Source organism: Adiantum capillus-veneris, chromosome 11 (assembly GCF_014529385.1).
Source record: "Adiantum capillus-veneris isolate H3 chromosome 11, ASM1452938v2, whole genome shotgun sequence".
Taxonomy (NCBI): Eukaryota; Viridiplantae; Streptophyta; class Polypodiopsida; order Polypodiales; family Pteridaceae; genus Adiantum; species Adiantum capillus-veneris.
Window position 1 is genome coordinate 127,227,022 of NC_140941.1, and position 22,185 is coordinate 127,249,206.

The following is a 22,185-nucleotide window of genomic DNA, read 5'->3' on the forward strand; positions in this document are numbered from 1 at the left end:
TCATTGTTTGTAAGAGTGCATGGGTGAATATCAAAGCTCGCTCCTTAATTACATTTCGATTCGATTGACCATGACGCGCACTTTAATTTATCTTGCTTTTAGAAGTTTAAAATAAGCATATTATACAAGTTTATGCTTTCTAATTGATCTTGAGAGCTCATTTAAGAACCTGTTAAACATCATTTTGTTTAATCCAAAACCTGAGAAAATATTCCCATTTCAATCAACTTGAGGTGCAAAGCCTTATCACTAGACCTCTTGAACTCATTACTATTATTGACTGTGGTCTTACAATTACAATTTCTACTTTGAACCACATGTAAAATACCAAAATCTCTACTCCATAACCATTGTCTTTTTGGAGTGGCATTATAAGCTCTACAATTTGGCCAAATCCCTTGTCACACTAATCAAGCACTTAGTGGTAGGTGGTTATCAATGGTTTCTTTCAACAATCCCCATCTCTTAGTTGTTGTACCTATTTACAAGTGTGTATCTTTTTTCTCTACTTTACCAAGAGTTAAGTGTGAGTGGGGGAATTGATTGATCAAGAAGAGGAAAATGGAATATCCTTTCTATTGTCCAAGTGTGGTAAATTCATTTCCCTTCAAATAGCATTCCTTGAGCACCTCAAAGAAGCCTTAAAAATTGAGAGCATATATATTTTTGAGAAGTGAAATGAGTAAACAGATTTTGTCTGATACCCATAGATTCTTATTGTATTGGCCATGTGATTTTCAGAAAATTTTATGTGTGCATTGAAATTACCAAGGGAGTATCAAACTTTCTGCGCAGATTTTTTTTCAATTGTATCTAAAAAATGGCCCCTTGAGATATGGTAATTTCAAGCGAAAATATGTCCTGGTATATTTTATCAACTCTGGAAGGACAAGAACTTACACAAGTTGCTTATAGCCACCAAAGTGGCTTATATTCACACAGCTGTAGTGGTAACAACATGAACCAAGATTTCAAAAGGACAACGCCATGCGATATTTTTAAACATTTTAACAATCATAGTTACAAGTGATATTTTTTACCATTTTAACAATTATAGTTGCCTGGGCCTGGAATGTCGGTGTTGTAAGCTTTAAATCTTGGGGCAGCACCAAACCGAGAAGCATTGCACGTTGCCTTGCGTGAGTCCACTTGTGTGTCTCCCTAGAAAATAGGCAAGAAGATATCAGAGCCTACATCTCAGTTCAAGCAACATCGGAGAGATGTTCGCTTCAGCAATTTTGTGAACTTCAAAATGACATTGTCAGAAGATCAGACTGAATAGCCTTTTGTGCTGTCATCAGGGTCTTCAAATGTAGCTAAATTTTTGATGGTCTATGGGGGAGCACACTTAAGCATCTCTACCGACGCTTTAGGATTACACCCTACACAGTATTTATAAATTGATGGAAATTTGCCCAATGAAGTAGCAGCTGGCCCCAAAGAAAAATCTTTTCCGAGAATTGTTATTGTGTAATTACAACTGTTTTCAAAAAACAAATCAAAGAGATTCCTTACCATTGACGGGAATGCCTTCCAAGTTGCTCCAGGACCTGGAGACGCTTCTCCATAATGAGCTTTGTCATGCTGGGCAGATATGAAGACCTGGAGCAACGAAGGGTATCACAGCTCCTCGACACGCTCTATGTGTACAAAACATAAATGCAAAATCAATCGACTGAGGCAGTGAAGTAATACCTTGGCTCGCTGATCTCGGTTGCTGTGTGCGAAAGAGAAAGAGGGGAGGTTTTTCTTTTTGGACTCTTTTTGTTTCCCAAAAGAGCTTACAATCTCATACTTGCCCACACCAGGAGAGCATTCATTATCCACATGCTGGATCAAAAGCAGACAAAAAGAGGGACAAATCTTCTCCATTGGTCATTCTAGACTCCAATTTCGACACCTACTGGTCAGGCCCTTAATAGACCAAGTTCTCCTTCCAAATATTTTGTACTAGGAACTTGCTCAAAAGTTCGGATTGCATAACCAGGCACGCATCACATATTTGAGCCCTGTTTACCGAGGATTACAAGTTCTAGCGGAAAATCTTAATTCGGAACACTCGTGTAGATGATGATCTTTGTCGTTGAAAGACGATACTCTTAGCATGCAAGTCCATTCTCTAAAAGGTCACCTCTGCTCGTAGCTTTGTGGTATGGCATATACATAGACCTAAAGTTCTTTCCAATCTAGTAGTTGAGCTAATGCTCAAGCCTTCAAGAAGCAAACCAGTAGTAAAATTTACAGAGCACTGCACCTTAAATCTCTTCTCCGCACCAAAACGGAACCTTGGTGCTGATATGTGTGGAGTAATAATCTGGTTACCCATGGAAGATGAGTCATCACACACGGTTGGACCCGGCGAGCCTACTCCATACTTGTTCTGCATGTAATACAGGTTTAAGCTCTAAATTCACATTATGTATTCTGCATGTGTCATGTTTTCAGCTCTACATTCGCAGCGTTCACTCAATTTGTGCTTAGTATACTACACCTTATCAAACTCCGCACTCATGTAGATCTTGTTCTGCTCATCCCGTGTGGAGCGACTAAAATCTGCCGATGATGGTGACTTCTGTTTTGACAAGACCTGCCACAACTCTCTAAAACACTTGTTAGCTTTTCATTGAAATGCAAGCCGGAAGGAAGACTACTACGTGCCCTACCCTGTCACAATGGCAAACACCTCATCAGGGAGCAAGGAGTTCCATCTTTGCACAAGTGTGCACAGTGCACTAGTGCGAGAGTACAATTTGCTTTCTGTGACTGTTTTCCTCTTCATGTGCATGTGAGTGTGAATCGGCGAGCATGGAAGTGTGTGCACGCGCGCGCGAGAGAGAGAGAGAGAGAGAGAGAGAGAGAGAGAGAGAGAGAGAGAGAGAGAGAGAGAGAGAGAGAGAGAGAGAGAGAGAGAGAGAGAGAGAGAGAACCTGAGGGCCAAAGGCTGAAGAGGAAGAGTAAGCTCCCGGTCCTGGGTTTCCATCTCCATCTCTAAGCTATTACACATCCATCCGACAATACAATTGTGTAAGCATGCCTTCGAACTCAAAAACTGAATGACTGAACACAAGCATGTCATTCATATTCTCCCTGACACATTAACTCACATTTACTTACCCATGCATAAAAGAGACCTCGTAGGATGATTAGAACCAGTGACTCTCACTAAAGGCGTACAGGGGTTCAAGCTTGGTCGCCCTCCCTATAAGTCACACCACCCTCAACCGCAGATGGTTAGTGAGAAAGGACAGAAAATTTTGGGCCTTCGAATTTCGAGTATTTGGGGCATCCATCCACAAAAGGCTATCCTTTTGTGGCTCATCCTTCACAAATCTGTTTGGACGGCTACTAAATTGCTCAAAAAGCCAAGGCCTCTGTCCTAGATGCAAAGCATATAACCCACTTGTTCATCAACTGCCCTTTCAATCCACCTATCCTGGCTCCTCTGATTGAGGTCCTAGGCTTCACCCCTTCTAGGCAGCAGCTATTATCAGGAGAAAGTGTTGGCCATTTCCAAGTTTTCGTTCCCCGTTCCCATTCCAACTTCCCGTTCCAAATCCCCGTTCCATGTTTCAAGCGTGAGTATCCGTAACAAGGAATGGCATTCCATGCCCGTTGCTGTTCCCCGTTCCAAGTAACTATGTGTTGGCCTCCTTTCTTACTTTTGGAATAAGGCCCGCTTTGAGTTTTTGTGGATATCTAGAAACAGAGAAATTATTGTGTGTATGAAAGTGCTTACCAGACTCCCTAGTCTAGGAAAAAATTTTGATACTATCTTTTTGCAGCTGTGTTTGGGTCATATCAGAATATGGAGAAAGAGGTGTGCCTTTCTTCATGAAACTTCTATGAGATATGAAGCCTTACAGGATGAAGGCAGGGCTGGTAAGATTATTATAGGCAACTTTGCTCATCTTGAAGAATGGACCCGAGAAATCTTCAAGTTCAAGGGCTAATTGGAAGAATTCAGGAAGGGCAGGCCCTTTTGGACACTCTTCAAAAGGAGTTGGACTATCTGCCTCGGACCAATGAACTTCTGGTTGTGCTGTGACTTCTTGTCCCCCCTGGATAGATTTGTAATTATGTTCGGAAAAAGGTAGCAGTTTCTATATATCTTCCCTATCATATCCCCCAATTTTGTTTCTCTGTAAACAAGCAATCCCCAAGCCCCTTCCTCTGGGCTCCAAAGATGTACATCTTATGTCTCTTCCTAGTTAATTCAAAAACACATGTTTTAATTTATTTTATTTTATTTTAAAAAAAACGCACCTCTAAGAAGCTGTCTACTGCATCCCTTCCCTCTACCTTTGCTTCCAAGAAAGACAGCCTATAAAACTGGAGACCGCAAGGGTAGTATCCCACCGTGTGATGCCTCTTCAATGCCGATCTGGTGACCCTCTCCATACAGGAAGGGAGTGGATGGTTGCGAGAGTTTAGCAGGGAGGTTTGAGGAGCAGTGCAATGCCTTGCACATGGGGAATTACTCTACTAGCTGTTAAGACTAGTATGAAGCAAATACGACAAGGAGGTAAGGAGATTTTTTTGGGAAGATCCATGGCTAAGGTGCACCAAGATTTGTCCAGCAAGGCATATGTCTACTTCATGGGCCATCTATTATTAGAAGATTTCCATGGAAAAATTACCAAACTATCCTTTGTGGAAATTCCCAAAACACCCCTCAAATTTCAAAATTTCCAATATACCCTTGTATCATTTTGCCCCAATTTTTGCATACTCTAATCTTTATGACAATAAATTCTATCTTTATGTGTCTTTGAAAAAACTATTTACCAATGAGCTCACAAATAGAGTCATTTGTGTCTAAGAATGATGAACAATTTCATCTTAAGAGCCCACAAGACCATTCAAAATCCTACTTCTTCTATCATCTTCTATTGAGGGAGAACCAATCTTCCTATAAAGAGTTGGAAAAAAAAAATTGTCTTTAGATATGTTTGGGAGGTTACTGAGGGGCATTTGGGAGCTTCTGGTAAAATATAAGGGGTATATTGGGAATTTTGGGAATTTCCAAAAATTTCTAGGGCATTTTGATAATTTTCCCAAAATTAAAAAAGGATCAAGCCTAAAACATTCCAGGAACATTGTCTTGGGATAGTTGCAGCATTCAGATGTAATATGGTATAGGCTTCTCCCTGGTTGTCTATGTTTAAATCAAAGAAAATCTACAGTACAGATATCCAGTATGGGGCTTGGCAGAGCAGCAGATGCAGCAGAGCATCTGGACGACCCCAGAAAGTAGGAAAAGTGCACCAACACTATCTGCATGGCAGAAAAGAATAAGAGGTCCCTGAAGCAACAAGTGCTTTTCAAAGGCAAAAACACCAGTGGGCTGATTTTCTTTGAGACGAGCTTAAATATGCATAGTAACAGGGGACGCCCTTTTTCAGGTTTCCCGTCCCCACTTGCCATCCCTCCCTCTTTTTTACACTAAAAATTCATTTGAGTTCCGTCCCCCGTTCCCCGTCCTAGAATGCATCCCTTGTGACTATGTTAAAATATGTGGGTTGCTTTGTGAACCTGCTGATGTGGCAGCGTTATACAGACAGCTCCCCGATTTGCGTTGGCTGTTAAAGTGGCGTCTGTACGGATTTTCGCGATTTGCGCTAGCAGCTTTTGGCGCTAGGGAATTGAGACCATATGCTTTTGGACAATCTTTTCGTGTAACTGCTTATGGAAGGCCAAGAGCCTTTATAAGGATTGCCAAGGCATCATTCTGTCTCGGATTATCTTGGGAGCACTGAGTAGAGAGAGAGGACCCTCGGATATTGTACTTTGTCAAGATTAATATAAAAATAAATACCAAAAGGGGCGTCAGACTTTGGCGCCAATCTCTCTGGGTACGGAACTACGCCGGGCTGTGTCATCTCTCCTCTCTCTATTTAAGTTCAGTGTTTTTGAAGTTTTTGTTCATGTGTTGCTATTGATTTCTCGCTTGGAGTGTCCAAGCCTGTAACATCATGGATAAAGCTTTATAGCCTTTTTGCAAGGCTTCATGCAACCCGGCTTCAAACTTTCGCATCTTCTCTGAATCTTCAATCTTCTTGAATGGAGTAACTTTCAAGAGAACATCCAGAAACCTATCCACATATTGTGGATCAGTTTCGTTCTCTAACCGAGAAAGTCGGTTCCATTCTTTCTTTACTTCTTGCTCATAATCTTGAGGCTTGCGTTTTTCCAGGATCAAAGTCAACCGCCAACTACTGGTTGTGCCTTTCAAGCACATACTGACATGGCGAAGCTTAGAAATTTCTGTAAAATCCCCTTCTGCAAATGCTACTTCAAACTAGAGGATGAAAGCTAAAGCTATCATTATCCCGCCGTCCATTGTAGGAATCAAATTTTACATCCTTATCCCCTACCTTGAAGGACTTCTGCTTGCGATGCTTCTTCTTGTGATGCTCCTTTCTATCTTTTGTTGACAGAGGGCCTCTCCTTTGACTGCACTTCTTGCGACTGCGGATCTTCAATGAACATGTCCTCTAGAGGGACTATGTCATCCATATCCTTCATGAAAGAGAACTGAGGAGAATCAAGAGGATTCTGTTCTTGAATATTTGGAATCTAGATTAGACTACTCATGACGTTCTTGAGCATTCTTCGGACTTTCATGCATGTGGGAGGTTCCAACTAGAGGATCTTTCTGAGATTCTTGCATTTTGAAGTTATGTAGGATTTCTCTCGACTCCAGCTGCACTTTCTCCTTCCCTTTTTCAAGGGTATGGAGAATCTTCTTAACTTCTGGATGGGGGAGAGCTTTCTGCAACTCTGCCACCTGCTATTGGAGAAGAACAAACTCTATCTCACGTCCTCCCATTTGTGCAATCTGCCAAGAGCCGTCATTCTCTTAAGAAAGAGAGAGATGACCTTGCTTTGATACCACTGTCACAAAAGACGAAAGCGTAAACTAACTTTTAAATGAAATCCATATACTCAAGAGAACTGAGAAGTGAGAGAAAAGCTTGACACATCATTGGGGACCAGAAGATGGGTTGGTTCCCTCCCATAAAGACAATATCTTCATTACTAAGGGAGAATCTTTACAAGCACACGAATGGGGCAAACACCCGTCCTCAATTCTTTCTTTTTCTTCTTCTGCTTAAAATTGAGAGAGAGAGAGAGAGAGAGAGAGAGAGAACTACTCTCTAATTGCTAAGAGGATTTTCCCCTCTTCTGTGAGATTTTGGAAGCTCTCTTAAATGAGAGTCTATCTTCCACAAACCTCCTCGGAAGCTCTCAAAGAAGAGAGTCTATGTCACAAATGGGTGACGTGGCAGCAGAGCATTGCCACACACCCGGCTGGCAGCAGATCTGGCAGGAATGCCACGTGGCAACAGTACGGCTTTCCGGAAATGGCAGCGCATTTTCTGCTGACAGGCTGACTTGGCTGAGCGTACGGAATTCCGGGATTTGCGGCAGGCTGTATGGAATTTCAGCTTTTGCGCAAGAAAATTCTACGCAATGTTTTTTTTTAGAAGCTTTTGAGAGCTTGCTTTATTTTAAAAGTTTTAAAAAAAACTGAAAGCTTTTGGGGCTCTGCTTTTAGCATCCCTTGTAAACTTACAAATAAGTGGGCAGGGCTCCCACTCTGTAGAGCATCTGGACGCAGAGTCTGAGGAGTGAGACCCCTCCCACTCCCTTGTACTTTGAACTCAGATTGATACAAAAAGAAATACCGAAAGGGGCGCCAGTCTAAAGGGCCAATATCTCTAGGCACGGAACTCCGCCGGGCCGTGTCAAATCAATTGTGAACTGTGAACTGTTTTGAAGTGAATCTCTGTTGTGTCGCGGTAGAATCTTGACTTGGAGTGTCCAAGTTTTGTTACAGTGGTGTCTATCTTCCGCTATTGGGCCCCTTCATACCTAATTATTTGTGCAATGACCACAAGGAAGAAACACGCAAAACGCACACACATATGCTTGCTGTAATTTTCTGCACATAACCTGAAATTCTTACCTATGCACGTTCCAATGCCAAATTAGAGGACTTTTTCACGATGAAAGTGCACCAAACTTTGTGTATGCATGCTTCTAGCTCTATGTGGCGTAGGCGGCATATCTTGTTTACTGTTGGTATCCTTTTGGATCTACCAGTCTCAATCTCGAGTTGGTGCGAAGGTGTTCGTATCTGACCAATGGCACACCGTAACCCATGAGATAGATGTGTATCCATATAGCTAGGTTGAATCACAAATCCATCCCCTGCGAGTTCAAGAAGATGCTCTCTATAGAAAGCCATCTTTGTGCCCGGCTCCTATGCCGGCTCTCTCCATGTTCTTCTGGTGTCCAATTGGGTCCAATCCTAGCGAATGAGTCTAATAACCTCTATCCGAGTAAGAGGCACCGATGGTGCACCAAGGGAGTACTGAAAGGGCGATAAGTTGTCCATGTTGAAGCCATGTGTTTGGAACCATGTTGACATCTGTGCATACCAGCATGATGTGTCCCCCTGTGACGCTAATTGTCTGGAGGACTCAAGGGCCAATCTGGCATATCTATCTCTGGTAGTATCCCACAAGCTGTGCATGAAGGAGACTGATGCGGTAAGCGCATCTATCACCATAAGGGGGGCTGCTAACTCCGCTCTAATGGTCTCTTGTGGCAAGGATGCCTTGGCTCTAATCAATCGGGAAATCATAGATACCAAGTGGCAAGGGCCTCTCCATGACTCTCCACCCATCCTAACCGACAAAGGGTTCCCAAACCGGAACCCCGTAGAGCATAGCTGAAGCCATCAAGGTATCAAAGAGCCAAACTTTTGTTCGGGGTTCCTGGAACTGAACCTCTAAACACATCCTCTCCAATCCTCCCAAGACCACATATGCTTTGGTCAGCCTAGTGACTAGTCTCTGCTGCTCTCTTCAAAGAAAACCTTGGCCCGGTGAAGACTACCCCAAGATAGGTGTATGCATCTGTGTACTCCACGATCTCCTGACCATAAGTGAATGTAGGTGTTGATCTCCTGATCCATTGCGGTGTGGTGTTAAACACCATAGTCTTGGTTTTACCAAGGTTCACAGACAATCCCTCCGCAAACCTATGTAGTGCATCCAAATGTTGTTGCATACCCTCCGGTGAGTCAAAGATCAACACAATGTCATCATCATATAACAACAATGAAACCCATGTCCCTGCTAGCTGGACACCTTTGTCACCTTCTCTATCAATGTAATCTGAAACCTCATCTATATCTAGGAGGCATTGGAAAACCTTGTTTCATTCCAATAGTGGAGTGAAGTAAGTCAGATATCCCCTCTAGAGTACGTACATGCCCCATCACTGATCTATATAGAGCCATGATCCCCCAAATCAACTCATTGGGCACTCCCATCCCTATAGTCTCCGCATCAATCTGGCTTTGGGCACCATGTCAAATGCTTTGCGAAAATCCACAAAGCTACAATAGATCCATGTGCCCTCCTCAATGATGGCTCGTAGTGTGAAAATATGGTCAAGAGTGGAGAAGCCTCTCCTAAAACCGGCTTGTCCCCCTGCCTGTATGCCCCCACTCTCTCCTCATCTGATCAATTGTTGCTCAAGGATAGATGCATATAACCATGCCAATGTGTTTCCAATCATAGTTTCCAGGCACCGTAAGATCCCCTGCCTTGAAGATAGGCACACTAGTAGACAATCCCCAAGTCTCAAGTAGACCCTCATACATGACACGATGGAACAGAACTGCAAGAACCTTTGTCAGCATATCTCTAGCATGTATAAAGTGCTTTGCTACTAGACCATCATGATCATATACCCTCCTTGTCTTCATCCTGTCAATGGCCGTCTTTACCATCTCAATGGTAAAGAAGGTACTCGTAGATGGGCATGGCTCAGGAGGATCTGGAAGGGGTGTCTCTCCAAGGACCGTTTATAAGGATGTTGCATACTGACCCCACAAATCAGGGGAGGTAATCATTGGAGGATGAGTGTTCATGGAAGAGACGCCATGCCTCTTCTGAATCTCCATTCAAGAACAACTGGTATAAATCTCTCCATCTAAGATAGGGAACGCTCACTTCTTCCGTCGCACAAGACCAAAATGCTGGAGAGAGAGAGGTTGCACACACCAAATGCTAGAGGTGAAAATGCTAGAGAGAGAGTGTGCCCAAAACGTTGGAACTCTGCACTGAACAACATGTCAAAAAGTACCGGGGGGAGCATATATAGGGAATCACCAGAATTGCCCTACCTACTCGAAAACCCCACAATCCTGACAAATGGCCTAAAAATGCTAGTAAATATGTAAACTCACTAAAAGTGACCTAGGACACAGCAGACTTTGACCTTGGGTAACCCTAGGAATAGAGGTCCCGTCTCATGCCAACCTATCAGGGCAACACCACGGAGTGCATCGCGAGAAAAGGTAAATCTACCTCAGATACGGCCACAAAACAGCCCTCACTCCCTAATCTACTCCTAGGAGATACTTGAGCCACCATCGGACAGGAATCTGAACTCTTAACACCCCCTCCCAGCTCCTGGAAGGGAACAAGTCCAAGGAGCTGGCATGAGAGGATAAGGTCGCCTGTGGAAGAGGTTTGGTGAAGATATTAGCAAGGTTATCAGGCATCGGAATATATCCTTGATCCCTATCGACATCAAAGCATAGTTCACCTGTAATAAAGTCCCATCTACCTTAGCACATCAAAGACGTTGAAATCGTCGTGTGATACCGGCATCACGCCAATTGTGACCACACGCATCACAATAAACCTCAAATTGCTTTTGCAAATCTAGTAGTATCAGCAATGGACCAATTGTCAACTTCTCTTTTAGAGGCTCAAATGCTGCAATCTCAGATGGTCCCCAGATCCTATCGGGCAGGACACTTGCAGGTCTATTGGCACTTCTTTCACGACAAGGAATTGTTTTCACACTCAGTTCGGGACCTTCGAGTAGTATCTTCACCCTGTATCAACGGAGGGTCCAATCCGCACCCTGAGAGACTAGTTGCAGTTTATAGCATTTCCTGAGGAGATTCAGAGCACCTAGCTGCGCGGCGTGAGGGGGATACAGAGCATGTGTCAGGACATCGTCGAGGCTCTACTAGCAAAGTGGCACACACCTTTCGAGCCGACGGCTCCCAGCTAGATGGGAACCTTCACTTGCCTTGAGGTCCTCATCGCAGTTAGGGTGTGCTCTGTCACAAACTGCTGACGTGTCAAGCCACTGAAAAGCGGAGCCAGCTTGCAGATCTCACCCGAGGGGCATAAACTCTAGAAGAAGCAGCAGAAGAAGTTTTACCAACTTGCAAAGTCTTGACGAGTGGCCTATTTTTTAAGAGTTGTTCCCACCATCTTACGGGACTCCGTCTGATGGGGCCCTAGTGACCTAAAGACCTATCTTGCGTAAGAGCTGCTGACATGGCAGTCAGTACAAATTTCCACGTTTTACGCTGATGATGTGACAATTGTACGAATTTTCGAAAACTGCGAAGACAGTTTTTGGACCAGTTGCTTTTGAGTTTGACAGCTTTTCATGTAAACTGCTTTTAGAGGCCAAGGCCTTTAAATATGACCCATGGGCTCTCACTCTGGCAGTCTACACGCGGGGGATGCAAAGCAGAGCCATGGGAGTTGTACTGAGTTCAAGCAATATAAAGAAATACCGAAAGGGGCGCCAAGGTTTCGGGCCAGTGCTCTCTTGGGGTGGAATTTCGCCACTCCCCGTCTTGTGTGTCGTGCATCTCTTTCAGTTCAGTTGTTATTTGTTGAAGTGCTAAAAGTCTGTTTAGTCTATTCGTTTCTATTGGCATGTCGTGCCGCCCCGGTTACAATGGTATCAGAGCTTCAAGCATGTGCTTTTCTAAAAGCATACCGGTCCTCCAAAGTTTACTGGAAATTCTATTAAAGAATCTTCAAGTCCCGACCGTGGAAAATCTGTTCAGTCTGTTCTTTTCTATTGGCACGTCGCGCCGCCTCGGTTACAGCAGTATTAGAGCTTCATGCGTATGCTTTTCTGAAAGCATACTGGTCCTATAAAGTTTACTCAAAATTCTATTAAAGAATCTTCAAGTCTCCACCTCGGAAAGTCTGTTCAGTCTGTTCTTTTCTATTGGCACATCGTACAGCCCGGTTACAGTGGTTTCAGAGCTTCAAGCGTGGACTTTTCTGAAGCATACCGGTCCTTCAAAGTTTGCTAGAAATTCTATTAAAGAATCTTCGCATCCAAACCCCAGAGTTATTAGCCACTCCCACCCTTACTTCATCGCCCATTGGGCGCGCTCCCATCTTCATCGCTTTGTCTTACAGGGCATAAGCCATAAAGATCACTTGCAAAGAAGAATCAAAAAAAAAAAAAAAAAATCGAGCTGCCGTTTTTCTCAGAGGCAGTGCCATGCAGTGGTGGATGTCTATAGCTACCAAGCCGCACACTCCAAGGACTTGGCAAGCTTTCAAGAAAATTTTTGCCCAAAGTTATATGGTTTCTGGCAACTTCTGGCAAAGTGGGGTATCCTGAAATGCTTGCCACAAAAGCCCTTACAGATTCAGATTACGACTTGAAATTTCTCGACATCTCTCAATTGGTGCCTCTTCCCGAGCTAAAAACCTTGGAGGTCCAGTGTGATTGCCAGGTTTTGGGACTACAATCACCGCCATAGGAACATTGCTTGTCGAGGCTTGTTTCGACTATTCAAGAGTTTATGGACCATGCGACGGACGGCCACAACCTTATGGAAGAAATCTGTCACAAAATGATGATGTGGCATGACAACCTAGACAAATTACAAGGAAAAATGTATTTCTTTATCATTAATCATTGCAAAGTACAACTCCCGAGGGACCTCTGCTCTCAGTCTCTGTGTCCATATGCTCTATTAAAGTTCAGTGATTTTGAAGTTTTTGTTCGTGTCTTGCTATTCATTTCTCGCTTGGAATGTCCAAGCCTGTTACAAAATCTAACCCTAATCTTGGTGCAGATTTCAGAATGGAACGCCAGTTGTCTTTTCAAGTTCGACTGATATTGAGATTGCTTTTTAAGTGTGAGTTCCGTTTGAGAACTTGTTTAATGATCCTGTTTGGGATTTGTTTGAAATGGATGGTATCTGTTTTGAACCTATCTTGGTGCCGATTTGAATTGTTTGACTCTCGTTTTAATACTGGTTTCAATGATTGGTGATTTTACTCTTGGGTGGAGTACTGAGAAATGATGTTTGAGAATGCTTGTTCATACTCATGGCCCGGGCCCTTGAGGTTATTTGCGAGGGGAGTATTGAATGTTTAAAAAGTGTTGTTTTTACTCATGGCCCGGATCCTCGTGGTTATTTACGGGAGGGAGCATAAAGAAGTCTGAGCAGTGGTTACTCTCAACATCTCCAAATAACCCAAGCTACGGTCTAGGGGACGTTTGGTTGTAAAAGGCCTCTATATCTCCCGGCCCGGACCTTTTTAGGTTATGCGGCAGGAGTGATGAGGGAGTCATTGAACACCTCATGGCCAGTACTTGGATGGTTATTTACGAGGGGAGTGTTCATCGGTGGCTTTATGTTTCTATGTCTTGTAACGTGCATATGTGAGCGTTCGTGTTGCATTGTGATGTGCCAACCACTGAATATTCCTTATTGGATGAGATACTTATAGGAAACCAACGACCCAGGATATCAAGAGTCCCTCAGTCCTTCATCTGCTTCTGGGAGTTACTTCTGCCACCACCAGACAAGAACCTGAACTATAATATATACAAGGGTGCTGAAAGTAGTGGTAGTTGAAGGCATAGTTGCCACGAAGTTTCGAAACGTTTCGTTTGAACGAGTTTCAGAAGTTTCAAAACGGTTTCGTCCGAGAAAGAAACGCCAAAACAAAAGTTTCGTGCAAACTAAAGAAATGTACGTAAGTTTAAGTGGTATAAGCTGAGATCTATGTTTTAAGAATTACCTTACAATTAAACATCAAAAAGAGGGAGAATAGGACTAACTTTCATCATTAGAAGCAAGACAGAAGCTACATTCATGACATTGAGGATTTCATGACTAAAACAAAGAACAAGAGGCTTCAAGATTTACATGTAACATGAGCCTTGACTTTACCTTTGAAACGTCCAAACTCATACAGAAACGTTTCTGAAACGTTTCGTACGTTTCATGAGTGAAGAAAAGCGTTTCTTAGCAACACTGGTTGAAGGTCTTCTCTTCTAGATGCTTTTCTTCAGTCTTGGAGAAAACAATGATATCGTCAAAGAAAGTACTCGCATACTGTCTATGCTCTCAAACGATCCTATCCATCCTACTGTTGAACATTGCAGGAGCATTTGTGGGACCAAAAGGCATCACCAAAAACTCCTATAATCCAAAAGATGTCTTGAACACCGTCTTCTATGCATATCCAAGAGCAATCCTGATATGATGATAGCCACTTTTAATATCGGTTCGGCTAAAGCAAGAAGAACCCGGTAATATATCAATTATATCATCGAGCCTGGATATTGGAGACATGTTCTTGATTGTAATCTTACTGGGAGCCCGGTATTCTATACACATCCACTTCTTCTACACAAGTAGCACTGGTGAACAAAAAGGTGAAGAACTATGTTGGATAAAGTCTTTCTCTGAAAGTTCGTTGACTTGGCTCATAATTTCTTTTTGTTGAGCTCCACTTATTCTATAAGGTGGTCCTTTTGGAGAGATACTCCCTAGAATCAGCTCAATGTGTGATTCACTAGCCTTTCTAGAGGCACCTTGCCAGGTACGAGACGAGATGTATAATACATTGAAGTATTATACGTGTACTAGACGTCTTTTTCAAGGACCCAAATAAAAAAAGTGGTTTTTTTATTATAGAATTTTCTTGCATAGCCCTAGGTATAAGTTAGGTATAATATAGTATAATGAATTGTATGACAAAACACGAAAATTCATAAATAGATTCAACTTTCAGCTTTCACTAATCAAATTGACAAGATTCAAAACTTCAACGTTAATACTAAAACTTCACTTCCAAGGGATGAGGGTGAGCAAGACCGTAAAAAGTCTCTTGCTATTAGCTAATAGTAGTAGATCTGACTTTTTTACCCGTACTGATTATCCATAACTTAACTTCCAAGAGATAAGGGTCTGCAAGATCATAAAAAACCTCTTGCTATTAGCTAAAAATAGTAGAGCTGATTTTTATACATGTAGAGGGTGTCCTTAACGGTTTAGTATAAACTTTCTAACGCTCAAGAAAAGGTACACATTTTTTGGCATTGCTATAAACTTGCTAACGTTCAAGAAAAAACGTACACATTTTTTGGCATTGCTACGTTGTCGTGCCGTGCCACGTGCATAATGTGAAACTAAATTATCTACCTCACTTTCAATGCTTTTGCTATGTGGGACCAAATGCTATTCTGTACATAGTGTGATATATGCGAAAATAGATGCCACGGTTGCAGCTTTGTATATACCTTGCGGGGACAGCGAGGCCCTCGACATGGCACTATGGCATGCTTTTTCACACAAATATATGCCTATTTTGCCTTAGCAATGTACAAATGTCAAGTGTATCGAAGTGGCACACTCGTTTTTCCTAGAAAGTTCAATGCGGGCGATCTCGGCCAAAAATAGCAGGTTTCATGCGCGGACGGAAGAGATGCATCCAAAGTGCTTAGCAAGTGGTAAAATGAGGTTCAAGATGAAATTTAAGCCCAATGGGATTTTTCCACAATTTTAGGGCTTTTTCCCAGCTTGTTTGGGCTTTTTACGGGCAAAAAGCGCATTTTTTGGGCTAAAAATGGTCATAAAATGGTCAAAAAAAGACCCAAAATTGGTCAAAAATGGCTCAAAATGCCACATCACTCACGGTGCCGTGACTATGAGAAGTGAGGGAGCATTTTAAAACATCAATATCAGCACTACAAGCTCCTCCATGAAGGGTTACAAAGCCTGCACCTAAGGTATGCTAGTGCAGTCCCGTGCTGTTCCAACCCTGTATTCGAGGCTGTGAGGCCACCAAATAGGGTTTCCCCTCTTCAAATAACCACATGGGAATGAATAATGAAGTTCTGAAGCTTCCATAAATGGCTACGACGGAGAATTGAAGCGTTTGTGTAGGGTTTTTATCAGGGCGAAAGAGCACTGCAACTGTGTAATTGGCAGTGAGGCTACACCAAATCATCACCCACACAAGAGTTTTGAGTTGATCTTGGTTCTTTCTCAAAGAGAATCTTTCATGGTTGGAGTTTTGTTCTTTTTTAGTGTGTTTTTGGCTTCAAATCATCTACGCCTTGCTTGATTTTGCTGCGAACTCTCACAGTCAGAGGCCCAGCGCTTTCCTAGCCGCACTCTGCACTTCTTGACATAAGTTTGGTGAACCCGACGTGAAGTAGGCTAGGGTGAGGGTTCAAAAGCCTTATTGAAGGTCTCAAAACAAAGTTTTAAAGCTATGGAGCAACAAGAGCAACAGGGGGTTCGGTTTGATCCTGTCACAATGCAAATGTTTCAAGCTTTTGCAGTGTTTGAAACCGGCTTGTAATATCCAAAAAGGACGGTAGACTTTAAACTTAAACCTTATTTGCTTTCACACATTTAATTTGTCGTCCACTTTACTTGTACTTTCAAGACACAACAAAGGGGAGAGGGATACGGGCTGCTAGATTGCACCTGTATGAGTAGACCGACACCAGATTCGCCCCTAACTTAGGCGCCCCTTTCGGTATTTCTTTATTGTTCAAAAGAGGGAATAAACGTTGTGGTTCCCTACAAGCTGCCCCGCACAAACTTGGCTGAATTTCAACTGTTCCGGTCCGATTTCGGTAACATAACTGTACTAGGACCCTTCACAGTCAGTATTCCCACGCATTGACTGACTTCCCCGATGCATACGGGCACTTTGCAAGACCTGGCGAGAATCTGCAGCACGCTGAATTCTCTGTTTTCAGCCCCGAAAATGCGCCAGATCACCTGTACAACGGTCCTCTGGCGTCCCCGAACCTCCTGGGGGTATTAGGGTCCGTTTAGGGCCAAAAACCTAAACCTACAAAAATACACAGCAGGCTGTAATTTACTGTTTCGGGCTCCGTTTCGCGTGCCGGTCGCATCTGTAGCAAGTCCTCGAGCTCCCGCACCTGTAGGGCTACTTGCCCTTTGAATCGGACGAGATTTCTGGCGTGAAACCTCTCCAAATTCACCTGTACCTGCGGGGGATTAGCCGCTAGCTAATCCAGTACCTGTGCAAGAGGCTCTTGCCTCGGCAATCGCGCATGAACCCACACAACTGTACATTGGTCAATTGAAAAGCCCACTAGAGGGGCATAACATACTGCCATAGAGGAGAGAGAGGGCAATGCGTAGCGTGCAGGGCATCACTCCTTGCACTGCACTGTACATAAGAGGGAAAGCAAGCACTCCATAGCTCTTAACTTGTGACAAAAACTGAAAATGAGCCTCTCCCCAGCTTAAAATTCAGCGCCATCTTCTCTTGCATTAGGAAAGTGCACAAGAATGTGCCACTTGGCACATTTACAAGCATTTTCCCGTTTCGGGGTTGCCGCCTAAAAATCTCCCAACCGGTCGCCCAGTTGACTTCACGACAGAGTAAGAAAATGTTCTCCTTGTCATTCCGGAGGTAATGACGCAAACACATTTTGAGGTCCCAATTAGCAGTTTCCTAAATTTTAGGAGATGCTGCCATTGTATCTTTCTAGGTCATCTGACCCCCTTTGTACACTGCAGCCAAACCCAAAACTGAAATGTAGCCTTTGTAGCAAAGAATTCGCTTTGGCTAGTCAATGACCCCACTTTGGCTAACCATAGTCTTTGTCCAACCTTAGTGCTCTCTTGCCCTCAGGCCTGGACTCCCTCTGAACAGTTCCACACTAGCTATGCAATGCAAGGCAGTTAGATTTCCCGAGGGGTGTTTCCAAAAAGTGAAAGTAAATAAATAATAAGAAAGAAATCAAAAAAAAGGATAGATAGTAGTCACACGCTGGTGACAGTGTTTATGCAGCAACTACAAGCTGCGGAAAGGAGGGAGCTCCTCAACTAAAGCGCTTCAATCTGTGGTGAAGAAAATTGACCAATTTGAAGGTAAAGATGTAACAAAGTATCTATGTGGATATGTAGAGGAGATGGAGCTTCATCGAGTGCCCGAAGCAGAGATGGTGCAAAGTTTTGAATTAGCTGTGGTTCCCGAGATCAGAGAACATGTAAGGGGGAATTAGAAATGAGCATGGGGCAACTTGGGAAGCATGAAACATGAAACCGGCCTGTAATATGAAACCATGAAACCGGCCTGTAATATGAAACCATGAAACCGGCCCGTAATATCCAAAAAGAGCGATAGACTTTAAACTTAAACCTTATTTGCTTTCACCCATTTAATTTGTCGTCCACTTTACCTGTACTTTCAAGACACAACAAAGGGGAGAGGGATACAGGCTGCTAGATTGCACCTGTGTGAGTAGACCGACACCAGATAGGCCCCTAACTTAGGCGCTTTATTGTTCAAAAGAGGGAATAAATGTTGTGGTTCCCTACAAGCTGCCCCGCACAAACTTGGCTGAATTTCAACTGTTCCGGCCCGATTTCTGCAACATAACTGTACTAGGACCCTTCACAGTCAATAGTCCCACGCATTGACTAACTTCTCCGACGCATACGGGCACTTTGCAAGACCTGGCGAGAATCTGCAGCACGCTGAATTCTCTGTTTTCAGCCCTGAAAATGCGCCAGATCACCTGTACAACGGTCCCCTCGCGTCCCCGAACCTCCTGGGGGTATTAGGGTCCGTTTAGGGCCAAAACCCTAAACCTGCAAAAATACACAGCAGGCTGTAATTTACTGTTTCGGGCTCCATTTCGCGTGCCGGTCGCATCCGTAGCAAGTCCTCGAGCTCCCGCACCTGTAGGGCTACTTGCCCTTTGAATCGGACGAGATTTCTGGCGTGAAACCTCTCCGAATTCACCTGTACCTGCGGGGGATTAGCCACTAGCTAATCCAGTACCTGTGCAAGAGGCTCTTGCCTCGGCAATCGCACATGAACCCACACAACTGTACATTGGTCAATTGAAAAGCCCACTAGAGGGGCATAACATACTGCCATAGAGGAGAGAGAGGGCAGTGCGTAGCGTGCAGGGCATCACTCCTGGCACCGCACTGTACATAAGAGGGAAAGCAAGCACTCCATAGCTCTTAACCTGTGACAAAAACTGAAGATGAGCCTCTCCTAGCTTAAAATTCAGCGCCACCTTCTCTTGCATGAGGAAAGTGCACCAGAATGTGCCACTTGGCGCATTTACAAGCATTTTCCCGTTTCGGGGTTGCCGCCTAAAAATCTCCCAACCGGTCGCCCAGTTGACTTCACGGCAGAGTAAGAAAATGTTCTCCTTGTCATTCCGGAGGTAATGACACAAACACATTTTCAGGTCCCAAAATAGCAGTTCCCTAAATTTTAGGAGATGCTACCATTGTATCTTTCTAGGTCATCTGACCCTCTTTGTACACTGCAGCCACACCCAAAACTGAAATGTAGCCTTTGTATCAAAGGATTCGCTTTGGCTAGTCAATAACCCCACTTTGGCTAACCATAGTCTTTGTCCAACCTTAGTGCTCTCTTGCCCTCAGGCCTGGACTCCCTCTAAACAGTTCCACACTAGCTATGCAATGCAGGGCAGTTAGATTTCCCGAGGGGTGTTTCCAAAAAGTGAAAGTAAATAAATAATAAGAAAGAAATCAACAAAAAGGATAGATAGTAGTCACACGCTGGTGACATACCCCCCTCTTGAAATCTCAAACGTCCTCGTTTGCATCTATGTCGTACATGCTCACAGTCAACACTGATGTATTCAACACCTGTCGACACATGTACGACACATACATGCTCATTGTCAACCCTGGTGTATTCAACACCTCGTCGACACATGTATTGCCTGCATGTGAACCTTGCCCCAATGACATAGTGGTAGCTTCGCACTCTGCCATTGCTTTGAGTCACTAACTTTCCAATGACAAAATGATAGCCACACATTTTGCCACTGTCTTATAGTACACGTTGGGCCCAGTAACACTTTCGAGCATACCCAAACCGACAATTCAAGAATGCACTTACACATGTACCCTTGAATAGAAGCAATTATTGTATCCTTGACAAACTGACAAGAAATACTCACCTTTACAGCACTAAGCACACTTTTGGACATTCCATAAGAGCAATTGCCAAACTGACAATCTGTACAGCTCTAACATTCATGTAACAGGTATTTCATTTGAGCTCACTTTAAATACCATGTACATCATTTGTTTCAGAAGCCACTGTCACACTGACAATCCATGTAGCTTTGAAACTCAAGGGGTCAAGGTAGGTTGCAAATCTAAGGCTTCAAGGTAAAGTGATAACACAGTTGGTGACTCTGCAAGTTCACCTTCTTCCATCCACTTAGCATCCATTGGTGGATAATTTCTGAACTTTACCAAGTAACGCCTAGCAACCTTGCCTTTCACTTTTCTTTCCTTATGTGCCAAAATCTGTTCTGGGACCAAGATCTCGTCACGTTCCTCGACTTTCGGCTGATCTTCAGCTGGCATATCCTCTGGCACATCACCCACATAGGGTCTGAGAAGACTCACATGAAACGCATTGTGAATCTTCCAACTGTCAGGCAATTTCCACCTATATGCAACATCACTGATTATGTCGCACACTTGAAAAGGCCCATAACGCATGCTGAGCTTTGGAAACAGTCTTTCCTTGCCCTTCATCTTCTTTAACCTTGCCTTTTCAAAGCGCAAAAGCACCCAATCACCAAGTGAATATACCACTTCACGACGGTGACGATCAGCTGCTTTCTTTTGCTTTGCCGAAGTCTTTTCTAAGGCCACTTTGACCTTCTTGTACATTTCATCCATGTCCTAAACATACTTATCTGCTTCAAATATCTTGTCCTTTATATGCAGTATGGAAGGAACTTTCTTGCCACCTTCAACTATCTCAAAAGGTGCCTTGCCAATTGATGAATGCACTGTATTATTGTATGCATACTCTACCAATGGCAAATACTGCTCCCACTTTCCTTTATGCTCTGACACATAACACTTCAGCAGATCTAGGACAGTAGAATTTGCCTCTTCTGACTGCCCATCTGTTTGAGGATGAAATGACGAAGAGAATTTGAGCGTTGTGCCCATATTCTCAAACAAGCCTCTCCAGAACAAACTTGTCATGCGTGGATCAGGGTCGCTAACAATCGACTGTGGCATGCCATGATACTTGAAAATATTGCTCATAAACAAGCGTGCCATCTGATCTGGCTTTATCTTCTTCCTGACAGGAATAAAATGAGGCTGCTTGCTGAATCTGCAAATGATGGTCCAAATACCATCGTTTCCTGTCTGCGTTCTCGATAGATCAAAGATAAAATCCATAGCAATACTTTCCCATGGTTTATCTGGAATAGGTAGTGGTTGCAATAACCCTGGTGCCTTTTGCCTGTCAAACTTGACCTTCTGGCAAATTAGGCAGTCTCGCACAAAGGGATCCACATCTCTTCTCAATGTAGGCCAATAGAAGAATGTCTCAACCGCTTTAACTGTAGCATCGATACCACGATGCCCTGCATACGGTGGGACATGACTCTCTTCCATCACTTTGCGTCGCAATGGCTTTGTGACACACAATCTGCCATGCATCATCATGAACCGGTCTTTAAGAAGATAGTGTTCATGACGTTGTCCATCCATTAGCTGCTCGAAGACCCTTGCAAAATCTTCATCATTTCCATACTGTTCTCTCATATCATCAAGTTCATGATGATAAGGAATTGACACAGCTGAAATTTGTGGCTTCCTTGACAAGGCATCAGCCACAACGTTCTTCTTGCCTTCCACATGCACAATCTGAAAATGGAACATGGACAAGATATTTGCCCATCGCATATGTTTCTCAGATAACTTTGTCTGTGTCAAGAAGTATCGCAAGGTCTGATGGTCCGTTTGGACAACGAAATCTGCACCTAGCAAGTAGTGTTTCCAACTTAAGAGCGCGTGAATCACAGCCAGTAACTCTTTCTCATAGACCTGCATGGTCATCTCTGGCCCTTGCAAAATTCTGCTCTGATAGGCTACTACCCTGCCATCTTGCATTAGCACTGCACCAATGCTACTACCACAGGCGTCACACAGGACCACAAATGACTTCCTAAGATCTGGCAACACAATGACTGGATCCGAAGTCATCTTTTCCTTTAAGAGATTAAAAGCTGAAA

At 43.5% G+C, this 22,185-nt stretch overlaps 1 protein-coding gene across 1 annotated transcript in view; it reads right to left on the reverse strand.

The window, feature by feature from the left end:
* Nucleotides 1–801: 801 nt before the first annotated feature.
* LOC147447985 (uncharacterized) overlaps nucleotides 802–22,185 on the reverse strand; it is a 41,806-nt gene continuing 20,422 nt past the window's right edge. The window contains exons 5-10 of the mRNA XM_086523878.1: nucleotides 2,928–2,993; nucleotides 2,492–2,587; nucleotides 2,255–2,380; nucleotides 1,696–1,830; nucleotides 1,516–1,602; nucleotides 802–1,161 (exon numbers count right to left, since the gene is read on the reverse strand). Coding sequence (XP_086380004.1) covers nucleotides 1,045–1,161; nucleotides 1,516–1,602; nucleotides 1,696–1,830; nucleotides 2,255–2,380; nucleotides 2,492–2,587; nucleotides 2,928–2,993 — 627 coding nt within the window. The 3' untranslated portion in view covers nucleotides 802–1,044. The remainder of the gene's footprint in view (nucleotides 1,162–1,515; nucleotides 1,603–1,695; nucleotides 1,831–2,254; nucleotides 2,381–2,491; nucleotides 2,588–2,927; nucleotides 2,994–22,185) is intronic.